At 34.8% G+C, this 17350-nt stretch overlaps 1 protein-coding gene across 1 annotated transcript; it reads left to right on the plus strand.

Moving 5' to 3' along the window:
• The first annotated feature begins 2602 nt into the window (after positions 1-2602).
• Positions 2603-3919, plus strand: LOC110825323 (Ribosomal protein L34e superfamily protein). The gene has a single exon (XM_022055774.2). The coding sequence runs from the start codon at positions 3018-3020 to the stop codon at positions 3717-3719; it is 702 nt and encodes a 233-aa protein (XP_021911466.1). The 5' UTR covers positions 2603-3017; the 3' UTR covers positions 3720-3919.
• Positions 3920-17350: the final 13431 nt, after the last annotated feature.

The following is a 17350-nucleotide window of genomic DNA, read 5'->3' on the forward strand; positions in this document are numbered from 1 at the left end:
CTCCATAGTCATATTCGTAGCTTTTACTTTCAAGTTTCTCCTTTAGGTAGTTTGATCTTTTATATTGTGAGCACGTTTTTGGTTTTAGTGTAAGGGATGTTAATCGAATTTTTGACTTCGCTTCCGCATTTGATATTTTTAATATACATTCCATTATGAATTTTCGGGGCTGTTACAAACCAAATAAGAGTGAGTGAGTCCATACAAAAAAGCAGAGCATTCTCAATTTAGTTTAGACTGAAGTAAATCAAATTAATATTATTATTTTAAAATATATTTTAATAAAAAATTGTAAAGATTAAAAATTATTAAAAAACTAAACCGAAAATAATGTATATATATGTGTGTGTGTAAGTTATTGATTTTTTGATCATTTTGTACGTGGACTGAAAATCAGAGCAAACAATATTTGATTTGATATGTTAACAATTTTTCGATTTTAAGCAGAAAAAATATACCTAATAGCAGCAATAAATTTTAAGAAGTATCTTTTTATAAATCCAAAAATATTGAAAATCAGGCTTTGGAATGAGTCTACAAGTTGAAATACCAAATTATGATATAATCCACAATTAATAATTTACGGCTAAACTATTACATTCAGTTGAGTTAATGCATGATGCATCATCAACTACAAGATAATGTATTCCTGCCCACTCATATATGTATATATATATATATATATATATATATGTACATCCTACACGGATTATATGTCTAATTATACTGTTTTACTTTAGTATAATTTTTAATTAAATAAAAGTTTTACTTTTAATTAATTACACAGCTTGTGGAATATATTACATATCTTTTATACTTTTTCACTAGTTATTTAGTCGATAAAAAATTTATACTTCAATAATTTTAATTTTAATATAATTTTCAATTAATAAATTTGCAATACGTGTAGTTTTTTTTTTTTTACTTTTTATTAATTATGGTGTATTTTTAATTAGAATATAATTGTATGTAGATTTTTAATTTGACAATAATCATCATTGTTTAATCGACACTAGAATTGCTAACCTAAATTTTGATTTTTTTCTAAACTAAAATTGTGAATTCACAAGATTCGCAACATAATTAACAATTTGGATTATATTTTTAATTATATGTTAAATGAAATCAAAATATTTAAATTTCAATATTTTTAGAAACTCTGAAATATATTATTGCTTTTTATAGTCTGCGTTTATGATATTTTATAATTTAGAAAACTAAAAAAATATTAATCTTAAAGTTTTAAAATCTACACAAAATTGAAAATTTGGACACTTGAGGAATTATACAGAGCTGCACACTTGCATTTTTAAATACACCAGTTTTAATATTAAATAATTTTTAATTTTTTCATTTTTATTTTGAGTATCACATTTTTACTTGATCTTAATTTTCTAATTTACATATTTTCATTTAATTCAAAAAATAATTTTACTAAGATTTGGGATTAAATCATTTATTTATTCATTTAAATATAAAATTTTAAAACCTTATTTCAAAAGAATGAGACCCCAACACATGTTTTAATTGAGGACAACTACTTTAATAATGTTTATAAGGATTGATTGATTGATTTCATTTAGTTCTCTAACTCTAAATTAATTATTTATATATAATATGACCTATAAAATAAAGTATCGATAAAGAATTAATAAATATTATAATAAAATTATTACGAGAATAAAATATAAAATTATTTAACATATGACAAATTTCGTAATCTATAAAATTATATTACTCAAATTTCGTTCATTCGATGATTAAAGTAATATATAAACTATTTTAATATCTACATTTTATCATAGTTTATATAATCTTCTTACTAAAAAGGAGGGACCATCATCTTTGGTTTAATAAAATTTTAACCACGTCAATTTTCTTCTTTTTTTTTTTTTTTGGTAGTAATTACTGCATAAGTAATTTCTAAATTCTTATAATGTTAGAATAATATTATTGTGACACATATTCTATGTTTCTTAAATCAAAATAAGTTAAGGAAAAAAACTGATAATTATTATTGGATTATCAAAATAATTCTATAAATAGAGTTTAAATATGAGAATAAAATAGAAATTTTATAAAAATAATTATAATAAATTATTAAATATAGATGTTGACCTTCCCTTCTTTTTTTTTTTCTTTTTTTTTCTTTTGTTAACAAGTACAAGTTTTTTTATTGATTGTCTTCAACTCTTGCAATCTATATAAACATGGTAATGATTATGAATTTGTTTGAATAAGATATTCTCAACTTCAATGGCTTAAAAATGGATTTTGAGTTATTTTAATATAAGGATTATAAATATTTAATTTCATTACCACCTACTTATAACTTAACTTTTCTTTTTTATTTATAAATAATTCAAAGCTTATAACATTATATTATACTTTTATTTATATTAATATGAAATAGGGACATAAAAATGATGGAAGGGAATAAAGTGGGCCAGGCCCAAAGAGCTGGCCCACAAAATCATTCGGACATCATTTCTGAAAAGGCTGTACAAGCCCATTATGACTTCAGCCCACGTAATCTTTCTGCCTTTCCACTTTTAGAAAAAAAGAAATTAAAAAAAAAAAAAACCCAGTTACACATGCCGAGTGCTCTCTGCAAAATTTTGTGACAATAATTATAAACCAAGCAAAGTATACGACGCTCCCTTGTCCTCTCTGCTTCTCTTCTCTGGTTTCTCATCTCCGCCGGCCATCCTTAAACCTTTTTCATTTTCTTCAGATTTCCTAATATCTCCAAATTCAATTCAGATTCACTCTCCTAGATTTTTTCCCTCTTTTCTTCACCTGCTTTTGGACTGGAACACTTTCATACGTCTGCGCACCGACAAAATCTGATCTAAACTTCAGACGCACCTTCAATTCGTCTCCTTCTGCCTCTTTCATGAACTGGATCGATCCGATTATGCGTATCGGTTGGTGGGGTTTATATGGATTTACGGTTGATTAGCGGGTGTTTATAAGATTCTATTGGGTTGAAATAAATTGCTATTTTTCATTTTGAAATGGTATATTTTCATTGCTCAATCTCGGTCTGCAACTCCGTTGACCACCCACCGACCAAGATCATGGCAAACTCTGTGAACTCAGCTGATTTTTATCCCAAACCAAGGCTCAACAATCATCTACACAGAACCAAGAAGGCACCCAATTCAACAAACTGCTTGAAAATCCCCGCTTGCCACCGATTTCGATCCGCAGCAATTGATGTTTTGATGTTGATTGCGGTGATTGGTGCTTGTGGGTTCTTGTTGTTTCCTTACATCAAATTCGTGGCTGTGAAACTGACTGAAGTTTTTGGTGCAATTATGTATCTCCTCCGAGAAGAAATGGGGCGAGCTCCATTGATATATGGATCTATAGCGCTTAGTATCTCTTCTGCCGTGTTGGCTGTATGGGCCATACTTGTCTGCACTAGCAGGAAGTGTGGGAATCCAAACTGCAAGGGGCTAAGAAAAGCAGCTGAGTTTGATATTCAGTTAGAGACAGAAGAGTGTGTAAGGAACTCGAATATGAAAGACGGCGGTGTCAAAAGGGGCTTGTTTGAATTGCATCGTGATCACCATAGAGAGCTGGAAGCAGAACTCAAGAAGATGGCACCGCCTAATGGGCGTGCTGTACTGGTTTTTAAAGCAAGGTGCGGTTGTTCTGTAGGAAGATTGGAGGTGCTGGGACCCAAGAAGCAGCAAAGGAAAATCAAGAAGTAGGATTAGTTTCTTCATGTTTGGTAATCGATAGAGAGGGTTAAGTGAATACAGGAGTAGTCATAAAGCAGAGAGGAGGGTGCCTTTCTGGTTAGTTTTATGAGAATTATGCTTTGTTTAAATAAACTTTCATGTCAATAAATTTGTAAGGACCATACACAGCTTCTTATAGTGGGGAATATAACAATACTTTCTTTCAATTATTTTATCTCTTAGTGGCTTATGATGAATGCTTTTTTTTTTTTGCATTTTATTTTTGGCAAGTGCTACATTACAGGGTGCTTCGTAGGTTATATTTGCTGTTGCAGTTAAAAAGTTAATATCGGCTCAGTTATTCTTGAAGTTTTCTATTGGTGTAACCCACATGAGTTTTAGAATATTTATCTGTATAGTGATTATTCATGCTGATAGGAAAATAAATTAGAAGCCTGGAGGATAGCCCTGCTCCGTTGAACTCTTTAAATGCAGCCTGTTTGGATTCAGCAACATGTAATGTAAGCTAAAACTTATTCGCTCTTTCCTATGGTTTTCTTTTTTTTTTTCTTTTAGTTTGTGTTACATTAACGGTCAGGTTCTTCTTTCTTCAATGTCTGTGAATACATTATAGAGATAAAACTATTTCTTTATGAGAACAGAGTCCTTGAATTGCATTTAGATGTGATTTCATTAATTGGTTTATCTAACTTGAAGTTTGGATAAGTGAAAAGAGAGAATTGAATCTTTGGCCCATCATCAGTTTTCCTCAACCAGCTAGTATTAAAGTCTTACTGCATTTGCTAACTCCTTTTATTGTATCTAATCTCCAAATGGGTTTGGTGCTTCCATGAATCTACCATGTAACAGTGGCACACCAGTCCAAGGTTTAATATTTTGGCAATGGCTTTAGGCTTCCAAAAATGTGTATATATATATATTTTTGCATGGGAGAGATTTGAACTTGATAGAATCCAGAAGGTGAGAATTGAAATTAATATGAATATCTTATTTTTCCTTTTCATTTCATTTATTTAACATTGATAATTTTACTGCTGAGGTAGAATAATGATTATTTGTTCTTTTTATCTTTCAATTCTTTTTCATCTACACCTTTCTTCCGCACATTTCACTTTTTTACTTATTTTGTCGAAGGAAACCTGTGCATAAAAGATTTGATGGTTCTGTTGCCATCCACTCATTTGATGAAGCTCCTCGATTATATTGAAGCAAAAATGTGATAACTTGTGCAACAGGTGATTGACAATGAATGTTACTCTCCTTCAGAATAGATAAGAATACAAGTTATCCTGATGCTTCATATCGAGGATTACTTAGCTATTGTAAGATTTACGGAAACAAATTGTAGCATTCTCTAAAGTTTTCTGTCCATTTCTGATAGATTTCTCTGTCTATTACTGGTAGATTTGACTGTTCTGTCTTGGATTAAAATCATTTTGGTTATCTGAGTGCAAGTATTATATGTGAATACTGCTAAATTTATGTGATCAGATTACGCAACACAGTCTAATAGTAGATATTAGACCAGTTGATGGAACAAATACCTTGCCCACGTGTTGCATTTAGGTTCGAATGACTGACCAACCACAAAAGATGAAAGGTCTGATAGATAGCCTTCACACGGAATCAGCTTGATTTGTCTTCTGAGGATTCTAAGTTGGAATGTACCCATCTGATTGTTTTGCCAGGTTATTTCCTTTATTCCCTGGTTTCAGGACTAGCTGTAGTTTTTTGGTTGTGTTACTTGAGATTAAAATGGATAGATAGTGCCATACCATGAGACAGCTATTTTTAGACTTAAAAGTGCTCCTTACTGGAAATCTAATGGATCTTGATTGCTGCAAATTATGAATGGTCCCAAATTTGTATGTATATGCTTTTCTCTGCAGATCACATAAGTCAAAAAGATTCTGAATTCTTTTTTCTTAAAAAAAAAAAAAACTGTGCCAGACTCTGAGACATGGAGGAGTTGTAGAAGGGCTTCCTATCTGCTGACTGTTAAGGAAGTTGATTCAGACTAGGAAAACTCACGCGGGACAAGTGGCATTTTGATTGTGATGATGTGCAAAAGATTCTATAAATGTACAGCCTAGTTGACAAAGTCTACCAACTTCCGAAGAATCTGGTATCAAGACATTTCTTCCTTGGGAATAATAGTGGCAAAACAAAATCCTGTTTGTTCACGTAAGTTTATGGTGTCAATTTCTGTGAGAGAAATCCAGCATACTGCAGGGAAGAGCATATATAAGCAAAAAAAAGTTGGTTTTCCTCCTCAAATAACTGCTGGTTTAGTAGTTAGTAGTGAGACATGGGTAACCAACAGAGTATGTGCCCATTGACCTTATAATAGCTTTTGCTCTTTGATTGAGTATGTCCATATAGTTCTATTATAGTGTGAGTGATCCAGTTACTTTCGAAACAAGATCTCACCCAAGGCACATAATGACGTAAAAATTTCGAGTAGAACTCTTTGAATTAGTTTTTCTCAATTGTCTGTTGCAGCACATCTGCTTGAATTTCTAGTCGTGACAGGAAAGAAGTCAAAGTCAAGAATGATTTGCAAGATCCCATCCCTTTTCATGCTTTCTTGCTACTTGGGTAACCGTAAACTGGCTGATCCGTGCTTACTTTTGCTTGTTCGGATGAGATTAGAGTCGGTCATTCTCTGGGATCAGTTCATACGGTATCTGATTTAAGGTATTATATTCCCCTTAAGTGTGAAAAAGAAATTTGTTGATTTTTGAGTACGACTCGTGTTTTTTTTCTAGCAGATGCTACAGGAAATGCATTACTTGGTTTGGCTATTGGTTGCCTGGAGGCTAATGTTCTCAGGTCAAAGTCTTGTTGCCACAAGTAGCACTTTCCCTCGTTGTAACTTGAAAATGAAACAACACGGCTAGATTCCTGCCTCATCAATTGGGTATCGAAAGTAAATGGTCAATATTCAATTACTTGAGCCAGATTATACATCTTTTGGACTAATCTTAGGACGGATTTTAAGTCCACAGATTCCCATTATGATGGAGATCAAGACAAAAAGCATACTGGAGAACATGTAAAAGGAGACTGAGTATATAGTGTGAATGCAGGTCATAGTATGAACACCAACTCAAGATGCACAATAACCACATGGACCATTTTAGTGAGTCACTCACTAGATCACGAACCAAGAGATTAAAGCAAGTCTTTTAAATTTATGTTTAAGAATGGATCAATGAATAAGGAAGTCACATGGAGAAGCAGAGATTAATCTTCTATAAATTATGGCCCAAATTTCCAAACTTAAATTCATGAAGAATAAAATTTAATTAATTAATTAAATTAAATTTATTTATTTATTTTTATACATAATGTGGAATGTTATGCCGTAGAGGATGTATAGGAGTTATTAGGTTGGTGAGAATTTAATTCTATGTACAATTCAATTTAATTCACAAATAAAAATAAATATGTAAAATCATACGGAGGAAGTCGCAAGCTCCACCTAGAATCTCTTTCTTCACTTGAGAGGTCGCAAAAGAACTCATTGACAGTCTCATGAAAAGAGGTTTCCAAATAGTTAACCTATGTTCCATATGCAAATCTAACTTGGAAAGCTGCAGACACCTTTTGTTATGGTGTTCAACCACTTATAGTTTGTTGACTTATCTCTACAGTTTAATGGGTATTTATTAGGTTATAGCAAACTCCATTGAAGTTGAACTTTTTCGCATGGGAGGGTCTTACTTTCAAGAACAAGTGTTTCTAAGTGACTCCACTTACTATATTCTGAACTCTTTGAAAAAAAAAAATAATAGAAATCTTTAGAGTATTGAGAGAAATTTTGTTAATATCAAAAACACATCTTTAATTCTATTATCTTAGAACACAATTTTGATAGTTTTAAAAATTTTGGACTCATTATAAATACTTTTAAGGAGCTGTAAATTGCATTTCCTTGGTGCCTAATTAATATATGTCTTACACTTTTTTTTTAAAAAAAAATATTTTATATCGAATTCATTAATCTATATAAATTAATCATCTATTTTCTTATTGTGATTCAGAAATAGTTTATAGGTAAGATTAATTCATTCACACAATTAATTACTCAATTTTTTTTTATTATGATTAAATTTTAGCATTAAATCAGATCTTAACTTTATGACTAAATTAGATATAAAAATTAAGATTATTTTCCACTCCTTTTAAAGGTTGAGATTAGTACAACAGTTTTTATATAAAACTTTTTTATGTATATTTTCTTTTATTATGTTATTTTAAAAAATAATTTCGATAAAAGACCATTTTTTGTTGCACCAATAATTAATTTTAACTTATTAATTTTTTTTACATTTAATCAATTTTTTTTAATCCCATTCATCTTAATTTCAACTAGAAATTAATAGCTGATTAAATAAAAAAGATTTGTTTAGATATAAATTTTAATACTAATTGTACATGTAAGGGTTGTGTGTATGAAAAAAACAACAAGAATCTCTATATTCTTTTGTTTTTTATACCAGACTACAAAAAGAATTTTCATATTTTGTATGTATGAATATATATACACGCGCGTATTTTTGTATCCAGCTACAGCTCTCATTGTACGCGATCCAAATCTATATGCATCCGACCCGAGTCCGAGTCCGAGGCCGCTTCTTCCGGGTCATTTCGGCTGCCCGAATCCGAATCCGAATCCGAATCCATTTCCATGGAGTTACCAGCCAGAACCACGGGCAAATTCATCCAGAACATCAAACCCGTCCTTTGCCCTCCCCCGCATCACTTCCATCTCCTTCCTCCGCAGGCATAATAAAGCGGCAAATCGGGCAGGACCCATGCATATTCAGCCAGTTCTCGATGCAACCCGAATGGAATCCATGGTTGCAGGGCATCTCCCTTAACTCTCCGCCAACCTCGAACGCCTCCAAGCAAATAGCACACTCACTTCCCGCCGCCGTGACCTGAATTCTCGGCATCGCGTCTATTGATCCCTTTGACGCCGGCAACCATCCAGGCTTTTCCAAAGGTGAAGGGAAGTCTGGTTGTACGGAAGGCTCGATCAACACCATAATTCTTAGCATCTGCATTCGGGGCTGCCCCGTATTACCAGAGCCGACGGCGCCTGAGGAATCCGACATACTTGAAGTTGAGTAAAGAGAATGTATGAAATCGGTGTTTTTCTTCTGTTCGTTGTCAAGAAGGAAAATGGTTTTGGATATTACGTGACATTAAATGATGAAGACGGGTACATAAAGAGAGAAGGAATATTATGAGGTACGAGAAGAAATTAATGGCGGCTACCGGAAGGGTGTAGAACTGTACAACAGTGATAGCGAGTCGGCTTGGCGATCGTGTAAGCTTACGTCGGTGCATAAATCATATTAATTTTTTAACGATAAATGCTTGAAATACTTTATTAATAGAAAGTTATAAAAATGATAAATTGTTAAATAAATAAATGCTTACTTTATAATTTGATTATTAATATTTTTATTTTTATTATAATTTAATTTCTAATTTTATTTTATATTAATTTTTAATAAAAAAATTAAAATAATTATGTTATATTTTTATATTTTTAAAAAATAATTCAAGAATAACATTAATAAATTAATTAAATTCATAAATTAATAATAATTAAAAATAAATATGTATTAGTATTAATTTAGTTAATAATTAAAATTATTTTTGAGTTAGCTTTTAAAAGTATTTAAACATAACTCTAATTATTTTACTTTTTTATTCTAAAAATGGAAGAAAATTGCATGTTTAAAATTTTAGGAATTAGAGCATAGTGAAAAAATATATATATATTGAGAACTAAATTGTAATAAGTCACATAGTTTTAGAAACTAACATGGTAATTTATCTTAAAAATTAATGAAATTTTATCTATCATGTAATTTAATTGATTTTATAAATATTGTTTGAAATATAAATGTAACTTTTATCTCGTAATTAATATTTTCTTTTATTGTTTTGAAATTTAAAATAAAAGTCATTGTTTCAACTAAAGAGATATCGACTCCCGATTTGATTCAAAATTAATTGTGTGAGAGTTTTGATTACTAATTAATTAATTTAATGATATATATAATTTAATATTTAGTTGTATAATTTTACAAACAAATAAAAATATTAAAAATATGATAAGATATTTTCCTTGGTTCACGTAGGTTTGGCTAAAGGATTCTTCATGTAACATGGTGGTGATATAAATATTTAGTTTTCATGTAAAACAGATGACATATCTCCACCCCTTAAACTTTATGCAAGTGCATTTTAAAATCCTACTTTCGAAAATTCTATTATTGTTTTTGATTATTTTAATTTTATTTATAAAATGAAAACATAGTTAATATTAAAATTATATTAATGCCTTTACTTGACTAACAATAGAGGCATGGATTAATCCTTTACTGTTAGTGATCAACATCTTTATTGAGATGAAGAAGATGATTGGCTCACCTTTAAAGCCAATAAATCAACTTGAGGAGTGAGGATCAACACGATAAATGATTTACTAGAAATTCAAATATAACACATGTATTATTTAAGTACCACAAGCATGTGTGAACTAGAGAAAATATATAGATTGACTGATAAAATAATTTGTGTGATAGCCTTAATAATGATTGGAAGAAGGGACGAAGATGACAAAAGGACAATTTCATTGTATAATACAAATCTAGTTCTAAAAGGGGACTCGTTTCCTTATTATTATGGCTCTATATCAACTTTAAAGAAGATGGTGATAGTAGGATAAGAGAAGAGAACCATTCTTAATGTGACTGAATAGTCTACAGTGGGCATAACCATATTTTAAAGGCATGAAAATAAATTCAAAGGTTGCCACATTTCTAACAAATAAGATGATGAATCTATAAGATTGAACACTAGATATTCTAACGTAAAAGATGGAGTTAATAACACTGAACAAATTTTTGCAAAAACGATGCATTTATAAGAGTATTAAATATGATGGATCAATTTGATTAATAGATGACATAAATGATTGTAAAAGTTGAGATCCACCTCAAGTGTTGCTAATGGACTATGTAAGGTTTTGGCACGAACCTAATGCCTATATAACCTAAGAAGATATCTAGTGGAAGTAAGCGTGGTCATCAGCTTAGATGAAAGGTTTTTCTTTGAATCGTGATCTAATGTGTCACGCATGTAAGTTTACAAATATCCTAATTTGATTAGCAATAATGGTTGCATAGTAAGAATAATAGAGCCAAAATATAGACCTATAACCTAGATCCACCAATATGTTTTTCTTTTTGAAGTCTAATTCCTTCAGGGCTAAGTTTGAATTAGAAGTTTTCAAAAATTAACATCAATCTACGTCTAAACTACCATAATAGTCTAAAATTCGGTTTAAATTTGACTTGTGTAAAAAGTAAAGAGGTTTCATCATGAAACTTTGAAGGTTTATTAAAATTTGAATAACCACTTTATATGGTGTAATTCTATAGAGATAAGTGTACCTATAAGGATTAATTGTCAAGATTGGGTCTAGACTCCAATATTTTCCTTTAAGGATAAAATGGGTAATATTAGCTGTTGTATCTTTTGTGTGAACTTTTATGTCTTCTATACAATAGTATAGTAATAAAACTCACAATAGGTACAAGGTAGAGACTCCACTTAAAATTAACAAAATTCACATCTAATAGAAAATAAAAATGACAAATTATAACGGCCCCGGAAATTAAAAGAAAATGTATATATTTATTCTCAGTGCGGAAGCGAAATAAAATAGATTATGATTAACATCCCTTATACAATAATCAAAACGTATTAAAGATATGAAATGATAAATTAACTAAAGGAAATACTCTGAATAAATACTATAAGGAAAACTAATAAATCTTTAGGTTTCTACTCGCCAGTCTTCCTGCGGAACGGGCTCGGGAACCAAGTCTTCCTGATTTGAAATAGTTAAGTAAGGAATGAGCTACACTAGCCCAGTAAAAATGTCACACTATCTAATTGTCACAGAAGTAAAGGTTGGTAGAAAACAAAAACGACCAATGGAGCATAATTTATAACAAATTCATTTATCAATAATAAAATCCTTTACTGTCCACTTACCTCGGTGAGATTCATGAAAATAACTTATAAAAACAATAACATTATAAACATCATAAGATCATGCACACTCTGTAACATAACACATATCATACTTTTGTATTTCAATCATCAGGCAACAAATTTCCTCTTTTATCAGCTTACTAGTATCCATGGGGATCCATAGGGGTCCTCGCTACACGTGAACTATTCACCTTAATTCCAGAGCCGTCCTCATACCCCATCCGGTATGAGTGACAAAATCATAAACTTCAATACCCCGTCCGGTATGAGGGTGAAGCGGGCTGTCCCCATACCCCGTTCGGTATGAGCGCCAAAATATTTAAAGTCTCCATACCCCGTCCGATATGAAAGACCACGTTTCCGGTAGGGTCCCCTATGGACCCGGTCTGTCAACCATTTTCCAGGATATCTAGTGAGACTGTCGACTTATCCGTTCATAAATTCACATACCATCCTTATTTTTCTTAATCTCAATTACCCAATCAACATGAATACGTAAACCAGTAACGCACATCAAACAAGGCAACACAACATCGGATTCACAATAATTCAAACCATAATAGATTAAACAGTGATTCATGCATACATAACCACAGAATAAACAATCAAATACTATACTGTATTTAGACTGTAAAATACATCAAACAGGAACAGACCGACAAATACATCAGGTTCAGGCCCCATTAGCAATCTTAATTAATTATACATATCTATTAATTCATAAAATACCGTTTAATCATTTATTACGCTTTAATGCCGTGATAGGAAATAGGGTGATGGATCCTTACTTGTTTCAGAGTTTGAAATCAGATTTTCACTGCGCTTACGGGCAGTCCCTAGATTCCCTGAATTTTTCTCCGAAAACTGAAACACACTTCTTGTACCTGCACATGTCCCCAAAAAAAAACTCCAAATCAGACCGAGGGCCTATTCGACCAATTTTGAAATTCCGCCACAGTGGCTCCGCCGTGCTCCAAAAATAAGTTTACCTATTATTATTATTATTTCCCATTAAATTAAATTAAACTAAATTAGAACATTTATATTATTACTTAAATAAATAAATAAAAGAAAAAATTATAATAAAAATAAATTATAATAATTCTAATAATAATAACAAAAAAAAATTTGGGTGTTACAACTTTCCCCCCTTAAAGAAATTTGGTTCCCCAAATTTGCCTCTTACTCCTGGTTGAAGAAATGGAGATATTGGGCTCTAAAGTCTGATTCTAGCTCCCAAGTAGCCTCCCTTGGCGTGTGGTTCTACCACACGACCTTTACAAATGATAATTTTCAGTTGCGGAGTATTATGCTCTTTCAGTCCGTGATACCGACTGGTACTTCCTCATAAGACATGTCTTCTTGGAGTGGAAGCGGTTCATGAGCCAATACATGATAGGGGTCTGGGTTGTACTTACGTAACATGGACATATGGTGGACCTTGGAGAGCTCTGGAGGCAGTGCTAGTTTGTAGGCGGCAAAACCAATCCTATCCAAGACTTCAAATGGTCCAATAAATCAAGGGTTCAATTTTCCCCTCTTGCTGAACCTACTAATTCCCTTGAAAGGAGTGACTTTAAGGAACACCCGGTCGCCTTGCTCAAACGCTAAATCTCTCATCCGGGTGTCTGCATAACTCTTCTGCCTGCTCTGAGCTGTCTGAATGTTCTTTCTGATTTTAACTATTTTAGGCGTGGTCTCCTCTACCAACTCCGGGCCGAACAATTTTCTGTCGCCCACTTCTTCCCAAAAAATCAACGATCTGCATGGGCGCCCATATAACGCCTCATACGGAACCATACCAATGCTTGCTTAGTAGCTGTTATTGTCGGCAAATTCTATCAGGGGTAGATGGTCGTCCCAATGGCCCTCAAAGTCAAGGACACAAGCTCGGAACATATCCTCAAGTGTACGGATTGTCCTTTCTGATCGTCCATTAGTCTGAGGATGGAAGGCAGTACTGAGAGACAGCTTTGTTCCCATGGCCTGCTGAAAGCTACTCCAAAATCGAAAAGTGAACCTAGGGTCCCTATCGAATACTACTGTTACTGGAACTCCATGCAATCTGACTATTTTTCGGATATACATTCTTGCCAACTTGTCCAAAAGATCGGTCATCCTGATGGCTAGGAAGTGGGAAGACTTGGTAAACCGGTCAACAATTACCCAGATGGTGTTATGTCTTAAACGTGCCTTGGGTAATCCCATTACGAAGTCCATGGTGATATGTTCCCACTTTCACTCCGGGATCGATAAAGGCTGAGGTAACCCGCTTGGGCGTTGATGCTCTGCCTTGACCTGCTGGCATACCAAACATTTAGATACAAAGTCAGCTATGTCCCTCTTCATCCCATTCTACCAAAATCGGGGTCGCATGCTTTGGTACATTTTGGTGCTTCCGGGATGCATGACAAACTTCGAGCTATGGGACTCTATCATGATGTCTCCCTTTAACTCACTGTCGTCTAGAACACACACCCTGTCCTGAAATCGGAGTAACCCATCGGCAGAGATTCGGAATTCTGAACTCACTCCCTGTTATGCATCATTCTTGCGGGCTACTAGGGCATGGTCGACTGACTGGGCTTCCCTTATTCTCTGTATTAACTCGGGTTGGACGGTCAGACAGCCCAAACATGCGACTCCCATCAGGTCCTGAAGCTGAACTTGTTGTGTGGCCCCAATTTGCCTGTATTCTGAAACCATCAAATGAGCTAAGATACTTGCATTTTTCCTGCTGAGAGCATCTGCCACCACGTTGCCTTTACCCGGATGATACAAGATATCACAATCATAGTCTTTAAGGAGTTCCATCCACCTTTTCTGACGCATGTTGAGATCCTTTTGAGTGAATATGTGTTTTAAACTCTTATGATCGGTATAGATCTGAAAGGTCTCTCCGTATAAATAATGGCGCCAGGTTTTCAAGGCGTGTATGATTGTGGCAACTTCCAAATCATGGATGGGGTAATTCTTCTCATGATTCTTTAACTGTCTGGACCCATAGGCTATGACCTTCCCATGTTGCATCAGGACACAACCTAGACCTAGATAAGAGGCATCACTATAAACTGTATATCCCTCCGATCAACTCGCTAAATCCAGTACAGGTGCAGTGGTCAGCTGCTCCTTTAATTCTGAAAAACTTCTCTCACAGTTCTCATTCCACTCAAACTTGACATTCTTCTTTGTGAGTCAGGTTAGGGGAGCCGTTAGACTAGAGAATCCTTCGACGAACCTGCGGTAATAACCTGCCATTCCCAGGAAGCTACAGATCTCTTTAACTGATATCAACTTCTCCCAGCCAAGTACTACTTCAACCTTTTCAGGATTCACTGATACTCTTTCCTTCGATATGATGTGTCATAGGAAGGCGGTCTACTCAAGCCAGAATCCACACTTACTCAACTTTGCATATAGCTTCTTTTTTCTGAGGACCTGTAAAACTTGGGCTAGATGGTGAACATGCTTTTCTCTGCTTTTTGAGTAGAACAAGATATCATCGATGAACACAATAACAAATTGATCCAAGAATTCTCTGAAGACTCTGTTCATCATATCCATAAAGATGGCAGGAGCGTTGGTTAACCCAAATTGCATGACCAGGAACTCATAGTGTCCGTACTTAGTTCGAAAGGCCGTTTTAGGGATGTCTTCTGTTCTTATTTTCACATGATGGTAACCTGATCGCAAGTCTATTTTGGAGAAGACCTGTGCACCCTGCAACTGATCGAAGAGGTCGTCAATTCTGGGAAGGGGATATTTGTTCTTGATTGTGACCTTATTCAATCATCTGTAATCAATACACAGTCTCAACGTTCCATCCTCCTTTTTGGCAAAAGTGACTCCGACACCCCAAGGAGACACACTGTGTCTAATAAAACCACTATCTTACAATTTAGTGATTTGTTTCCTCAGCTCTTCTATCTCAACGCGGCTCATGCGGTAAGGAGCAACCGAAACGGGCTGGGTGCCTGGTTGTAGGTTTATAGTGAACTCAACTTTCCTGTCCACTAGCAGTCCGGGTAGTTCGTTCGGAAACACATCTGAAAAGTCTCGGACTACCGGAATCTATTCGATACAAATTTCCTTCTTGGGCTTGCCTAGTTAGAGAAAATAGCAAGGTTAAAGTACTTAAAAATTAAGGAAACTTGCCATCAAGGAATAAGTATCAAATGATTTTATTAATTTGTAAATGGTTCATCATTAGGAGGATTAAATACAACCTTCTTGTTAAAGCAATCTATGGTGGTGTAATACGCTGCTAGTCAATTCATCCCTAAAATTGCATCAAAATCCCCCGTATCTAACCCTATTAGGTTTACACTCAATTTTCTATTTGGTATCTCCACGGCACAAGCCCTGTAGATAACTTCCCCTAGTAGTGTTTCACCTCCAGTAGTAGACACAAACAACATTGAATCAAGTTTATCAGGTAATACATTAAGTTTGGATACAAAAACATGTGAAACAAATGAATGTGATGCACCAGTGTCAAATAAAACATGAGCAATATGGTTACAGATAGTGTACATACCATGTACCACGTCCGGGTCGGCATCGGCATCCTGCTGTATGAGGTTGTAAACCCTGCTCTGAAAAGGAGGTCTTCCTTGGTTCTGGTTCCTTGGGTACTCTCTCGCATAGTGCTGGGCACTACCATATATGCGACAGGTGTTGTTGAGACGATAGCATGGTCGGTCCCCGTGATCCCTGCTGCAGTGCTGACAGATCTTGCCATTTGCTGCCCCTGGAGCCTGAGGGGGAGCTTGGATCGCCGGTCTGGGTCTCTTATTTTGTTGGACAGGCGCAGTAGGTGCTGGTCTGCGAGGTGGAGCTGAGGGTCTGTGACTCCCTGCTGACTGAGAAAGGGTGTTGAAACTCCTCTCCACAATCTGCGTCTTTACTAAAACGGCTGAATATGTCTTGAGCTTTAGTACCAATAAGTGTCGCTTGATCTCTGGGCAGATGCCCCATTGGAATCTCCTAGCCTTCCTGCCCTCATCTATCAATGTCTAGGGGAGTATCGGCCCAGTTCTAGGAACTTACGAGCATATTCCGGTACCATCATGTTTCCTTGGACCAGTTGGATAAACTCCATCTCCTTTAGATGTCGGATGTGCTCGGGGAGGTACTCCGCATGAAAGGCTGCTAAGAACTGCTCCCAAGTGACTGGTGTAGGCAGGGTGATCTGCTTGAGCTCCCACCAACGACCTGCTTCCCCCACCAGCATGTAGGAAGTAAGGGTAACCCTCTGTTCGGGAACCACTCCTAATGTCTTGAAGGCCTTCTCTGTCTCCGCCAACTAGTATTGGGCATCTTCGAAAGAGGACTCCCCTACAAAAGTGGGAGGGTTCAGTCTCCTGTACCTCTCTACGTAGCCCGAGTCAATCAGAGAAAGAGGTGGGTCCCGTGAAAAAGGGATTGGGCCGGGCTGAGGATAGACTAGGGGCCCTGTGGTGGCACCTGCTGATATAATGGGGGTACTGGATTGTACTGTGGCGGTGTTGAGCAGTACTATGGCTGGGGCACTAGATTATACTGCGGCGGTGGTG

This window comes from Carica papaya, chromosome 1 (assembly GCF_054855325.1).
Source record: "Carica papaya isolate Zhongbai chromosome 1, ASM5485532v1, whole genome shotgun sequence".
Lineage (NCBI taxonomy): Eukaryota > Viridiplantae > Streptophyta > Magnoliopsida > Brassicales > Caricaceae > Carica > Carica papaya.